At 41.7% G+C, this 6,736-nt stretch overlaps 1 protein-coding gene across 1 annotated transcript; it reads right to left on the bottom strand.

Annotated features, from left to right (window-relative positions):
• Nucleotides 1-5,339: 5,339 nt before the first annotated feature.
• LOC140075664 (taste receptor type 2 member 39-like) lies at nucleotides 5,340-6,245 on the bottom strand. The gene has a single exon (XM_072121816.1). It carries the CDS (start codon nucleotides 6,243-6,245, stop codon nucleotides 5,340-5,342), a length of 906 nt encoding a protein of 301 aa, XP_071977917.1.
• Nucleotides 6,246-6,736: the final 491 nt, after the last annotated feature.

Genomic DNA, 6,736 nt, shown 5'->3' with positions numbered 1-6,736 from the left:
GCTGGAAGTTGTGTCTTTCATCAATAGCTCATTAAGTAGTTTACTCATGTCTGCAGAGATATGGAGAAATATCACAGATAGTCCTCCCTCAGTCATGAGGATGCTGGCAGATAACACATCAGGACTTATGGATGCCAGCCTATGTGTTACTTCCATACCCTTTACTATAGTACTCAGCTCCACCATGTGCACGATATGGACACTGAAGACACATAGTCATAAGATGGGGAGACGTATGGAAACAGTGGACACTAAACATCAGATGTCATATATGAGGGTGGTCAGTAGAATGATGGAGTCCCTCTTCTACTATGGACTCCTTTACACTTTAATGGTGATTTTCTATTTTTCTATTACCACAAAATTGGAAACAGGATTCTGGGTAACTCTGGTGCTTATGTCCTCCTTCACTCCTGTGCAATCTGTTCTGCTCATTTTCAGTAATCCGAGGCTTAGAGATGCCTGGAAGGAGATGCTCCAATGTTACCATACATGTTCCAGGTTCTGATGTGGACCTGAAGATGGAGGAATGGGAGGACATTAAGGTGAAGCTTTTCTTATTTTGGCAGATTTATACACCTAGAATAAACTATCGATTGTTAGTCGGTATAACGAAAATCTTGTGAAACATTGTTCACCCTTAAATTTACTAATTGACAAGGTTAAAAATCTGGATATAATGTTAATTAGAGAGTAACTGTAACCCCCATGGAGTTGATTCAATGCAACATCTGTACAGATTGAGGCCTCATTCCTATGACCATGGGCAAAAATGGTCCACAAACAAGTTAATGTTTGTAGACGTTTTGGGACGGTTAGAGATCTTCATAAGAGCCTGGCGGCCGTGCTGAGAAATGGGATCTGCTATATAATTTGCGGGGCGGCTGCACGGATCGGTCAGGGTGCTTTGAGTCCTGGTGTGCTCACCGTACTATGACCACGCGCAATGGACCTCCCTTGGGTTGTGATTTAGCCACCAATTTGTCTGGTTGTGTGATGAGGCCTGACGGGTTGCCTCTGATTGTGCAATTCCAAAAATGATGGAGTAAAGATTGAAGAAGAGATAAAAATATAGCTGCTCACTTGACATCGGTAACAACCCAAGAGTAAAGGGCACATGCATAGACATTGCTGCATCCCTTGTGGTAGGACCAAACGACAACGCGGGGTTGAGATAGAAGAATAATCATTACTTCTGATCAGTTGGACAAGGACATGCTGAATATAGTTGTACATGGTGAAGCTTCATGGCATCTTCTTCTGATCTATTAATGAAGCTCTGAAGACTATATCATGCATCTTCTCTTTGGACAATCATTGTTCTTCAAATTTACAGCTTTACTTGCATCTTATACCATCTATGTACAACTCTTCAGTCATTCGTACTTCAAAGTAACATCTAAGACCATTGGGAAGATAGAACAGGATGACACATTCCCTGCTCACGTTCAGCGGTCACAACCTTTCTAGGTCCTTCCTTGTGGTTTAGCAAACAAAATAATGGGAATATGTTTGCATTTATTCAAACTTGTTCCCTAAAGACTCTGCTGCGTATCCTTGTTGCTGGATGATAGGATCCATTGTCACGGATGACATTGGAAGACACTGAGAACAAGAATTTGCAACACCTTTATTCAAGTCAATATATCAACATGGACCTTGGTAATCAGAATTTTCTTGGCTTCTACCTATCGGTGGTCTTCTTATTGACTTTTGTCTCTATTCTCACCAATGGCTTCATGATAGCTGTGAATATCCGGGACTGGATGACGGGAGGAAACCTAAGTCCATTGGACCAGATCCTGGTGACCCTCGGGTTGTCCAATGCTGGACTGTCCTACTTGTTTGGAAGTTACATTTTCCTTCTATTCCTTTGGCCTCAGTTCTTTTTAGTGGACTTTGCATTTCCGCTAGTTTTTGTTCTGATGCTCATCTTGACCCTCTCCACCTCGTGGCTCACTGCTTGGCTCTGCCTTTACTTCTTTGTGAAGATCATTTATTTTAAGTCTTCCTTTCTCGGCAAACTCAAGTTGACAATTGATGCAGCAGTTCCATGGCTCATTGTGATCTCTGAGGCTGTGGCTTTCTCTACTTCTCTCCCCGTTATATGGACCCTCACCAAACCCCTGACTTACAACTCAACCTCATGTAATGACACCTGCCCAGTCTCACTATCTCAGATAAACAGCGTCTATTACTCCTTCGCTCTTGGTTTTAGCAGCAATTCTGCTTTGCTCATTGTCCTTGTGTCCACGGTCTGTATAGTTTGGTCTCTGTATAGACACACGTATCGCATGAAGAAGACCATGTCTAGTGATGACCATTCTCACATCAGGACTCACAGAAGAGCTGCCCGGACTGTGGCGTCTCTTCTTCTCATCTACATTGTATACTATGGGACTTATGTCTTGATAAGTACATTATTTCATACTAATAACTTCAGCGTTTATTTCTGGATGACCGTGTGGGTCTCACTGTCCACATCCCCGGCCATGTCCCTGGTCCTCATACATGGTAACACTAAGCTGTCTATGGCATTTCACCAGATTTTCTCCTGTTCTCCATCATTACCCTGAGGTTGTGGTGCTGTGGAAGTATCTGAAGTAACATCTGATTCCATGGGTGATTGTAGAGAGATAATCTGAATAATTAAATATCCGTGTAATAAAGCAGAAGCAAATGTAAATATTTTTTTTTTCTTTTCTGCAACATAGTTTATTTCTTTTTAAGGAATACGTTACAGATTATCGTAATAGTACAGAAACGCACGAGATCATGCAGAAGACATGATACATAAGAGATAACATATTTCTGTTATCCAAAAACAATCAATATTTGTTACATACAACAGATCTCAAAATTACAAGTCATATACAGCCTGTTATGCAACACCCAACCCCTCTCCCACCCCTCTGGGGTGGAAAAAAAACAACTAAAATTACCCTAGGGCAATTTGGACCAAATTTTACCTGCACATTATTATACATACTACAACTTATAATATCTTCAAGTGACTGTAATAATTAGTAAACAATCCTTCAGGAATATCGGAATATTACAGAAACGCACCAAATCATACAAAATCTTATGTTAACTTGTCCAAGGGAAATCTACATTGTATATATCTCATTCGCCAGAGTGTATAAAGCACAACTGGAGTCTGATAGTCTCTAGGCAGCACTAAAACTAGCACTCGGATAGGACTGTTTTACACTAAACACCTCTACAGGTCAGCGTGCCTAGTGACCTGGGGTCATATCTTTTTTAGGCTTCAAAAAGTTTTCAGCAAACATATCTTTTAAAAATCTGAAAATGATCTACTGTGTGCAATGGTTTACACCCACTCCCTCCCTTCTCCGGCCCCAGAGTCAATTACATCCTCGGATCTTTGGAATTCTTGCACATACATAACAATGGTCCCTATTGCACAGCCGGCTGCTCCTCAGATCATGACCGTGCAAACTTGATAAATCCAGAGATCCGGGTGAGGTCACCAGTCATCAGGCAGGAGATGGGAGGGAGCTGCTGAGTGTGCTCATACATGTGAGTGTGGTCATACATATGAGTGTGGTCATCAAGGGGATGGTGGTGAGTATGGGCTTGGAGTGATTGATGCCATTGTTCTAGGGGGCCGATAGCACCAGGTTCCCTCTGAGTGTTGGTGTATTGTGAAGTTTACATTTGGTTACAAATGGCAATCGCATTAAAGAGAAGGAAGTAGATAATACTGGGTGAAGGGATCACGTTTTAAGGCTAAGGTCCGGTGATAGAGGTAACCACTCAAGAAGAATTATATTGAATTTGAAGAGTTTTAGCAGATTAATTGTAGGAGAATCGTATGGATCAAACATTCTCTGAAAGGGAGTGAGTGGTGTGGAAGTTCTTCATCATTTGTAAAACGGAGAACATCTCCATAACCAAAATCTATTTGTAAAGCTGCTTTCGACATTAAATTCTCACCAGATGTCGTGAACAACCCATCCAATCCACAACCCATCCAATCAACAACCCATCAATCCACAACCCATCCAATCAACAACCAATCCAATCAACAACCCATCCAATCAACAACCCATCAATCCACAACCCATCCAATCAACAACGCATCAATCCACAACCCATCCAATCAACAACCAATCCAGTCAACAACCTATCCAGTCAACAACCCATTCAATCAAAAATTCATCTAGTTAACAACCCAATCAATCAACAACCCATCCAATCAACAACCCATCCAATCAACAATCCATCCAGTCAACAACCCATCCGATCAACAACCCATCCAATCCACAACCCATCAATCAACAACCCATCAATCCACAACCCATCCGATCAACAACCCATCAATCAATAACCCATCCAATCAACAACCCATCCAATCAACAACCCATCCAATCCACAACCCATCCAATCAACAACCCATCCAATCAAAAATTCATCCAGTTAACAACCCAATCAATCAACAACCCCTCCAATCAACAACCCATCCAATCAACAACCCATCCAATCAACAATCCATCCAATCAACAATCCATCCAGTCAACAACCCATCAATCCACAACCCATCCGATCAACAACCCATCAATCAACAACCCATCCAATCAACAACCCATCCAATCCACAACCCACCCAATCAACAACCCATCCAATCAGCAACCCATCCAATCAACAATCCATCCAGTCAAATCCTTCCTGTGAAACAGGAAATTCTCCTGTAACCAATGCCATCAGCAGGTTTTGTGACTATAAGACTGTGAATGTCTTGAGAAGGCTCCCGGGTGTCACCCATCATGAGATGATTCATAATGAGACACTTTCTTCTAGACCATCAGTGGAAGCAGCTGATATTATTTATCACTAAGTGTCAGATTTGCTTTCTTATTACTGATAGATTGCAGCTGGTGTCCCGACTTTCCATGTGATATTTTTCAGTGTTCAACACTTTTTCTCTATGTCACTTCTCTTACTCATCTTTATTGGACATCTGTGGGGAGATTTCTTTGCCCGTGTAGATTGGATGGGACATTACAGGCATCTGGTGGGATTTTCATGACGTCAGCACGACCAAAAAATATTTCTATTTATAAATTGAAAATGTGTTCAATAGTTATTTTACCATCTGTGTAGCATGAACTTCATGGACAGGATGGCTTTGGGGTCATCCAGTAGCCGACACAAGGCTTTAGACTTTTGGATAAATTAATATTTTATATTTTTGGAGTGCAGTAGCTTGTAGCGAGCAAGTGGCGCTGATACAAGACCGTGGTCTTCAGGATCTACTGAAGCAATAATCTATCAAACTTATAGCTCATGGCATGAAAGGACATTACGAGAAGGAGTTACCCTCCACCATTTCTACATGTAAGTGATATGAAAATCTCTCTCAAGTTGTGCTTCAGTTTTGGGTGACTGTAGATAATAAAAGCCGACTGGTCTGCGGGAAACGAGAGCAGTAACAATGAGCACATCCAGAACCCTCCACTACCCACTGCAAAAATGTCCAGAGTGCTAATAACTACGATAAGAATAGCGAATAGATAGAAGAACAGGAGACCCGTCATTGCCTGGACCGCGCTTCGATAGTCCTTCACGTTGGTGTTGACTAAAGTCCCATTGGTCTTCTTCATCCGGCAGTCATAGAGTCTGAGGAAGCAGGCGCTGGCAACCGTCGTCCCTATGATGATGATGAAGGTAAGGCCGTTGAGCATCATGATGATACTTGAGACTTTCAGGTTCTGACTTCTAATTTCTTCTACTGGTTGATCAGTTTTCATAGTTGAGTTTTTTTCATCAGGGTTTTTGAGTAATAGCAGTAATAATAGGAAACTTCCACCGACAGCTACGACTTCCACCAGTAATATTAGCCTCCAGGTAAAAGCATCAATTCTATTCTTAACGTTCATTAGAAATCCCGGTGGAGATGGACCGATCTTAATAAAGTAGAAAAAGCAAAGTGCGGCAGTGAGCCAAGAGCTGGACGTGATGCTACTCAGGGCCATGAAGGAGAAGAAGTAGGAGAGGGACTGGACATTGTACATGGAAGGGGACAGTAAGCTGGTGAATAAGTACAATGCCGTGAAGATGGTGAGGAACCCATTGGAAACGTTCAGAGATATCAAGATCCGGCTCAGTGGAGAAAGACTTTTCTTCTGGAAACTGTCAAGAGAAAGGGAAACTATAATGAAGATGATGGAGGACAAGTCAACAAAGCCCTCAAGTATAACCATAGCAAGACAGATCTCCATATCAGAACCACTCAGGTCAAGACTGGAAAGGAAGATTATACGGTGAAGGAACTTGTGTCCTGTCAACGCGTCCTTGTTGTGGGCTCCTAATGCTCCATGAATTTCAGACCTTGCCCCTTTATATTATAGACATCTTCATGTGAAGAAATTGCTGAACTTAAGCGTCAAAGCACAATCTGGATGTTCCTTTGGTATAATCTTCCTGGTCTTGGTGTTACTTTGGTATAAACTTCCTGGTCTGGATGTTCCTTTAGTATAATCTTCCTGGTCTTGGTGTTACTTTGGTATAAACTTCCTGGTCTGGATGTTCCTTTGGTATAATCTTCCTTGACTTGATGTTCCTTTGGTATAATCTTCCTGGTCTTGATTTTACTTTGGTATAATCTTCCTGGTCTGAATGTTCCTTTGGTATAACCTTCTTGTCCTTGATGTTCCTTTGGTATAATCTTCCTGATTTGGATGTTCCTTTGGTATAAACTTTCTGGTCTTGG

The sequence above is a fragment of the Engystomops pustulosus genome, chromosome 8 (assembly GCF_040894005.1).
Source record: "Engystomops pustulosus chromosome 8, aEngPut4.maternal, whole genome shotgun sequence".
In the NCBI taxonomy this organism is placed as follows: Eukaryota; Metazoa; Chordata; class Amphibia; order Anura; family Leptodactylidae; genus Engystomops; species Engystomops pustulosus.
The sequence above is the reverse complement of the archived record's forward strand: the minus strand, read 5'-3'. Positions and strand labels throughout refer to the sequence as shown.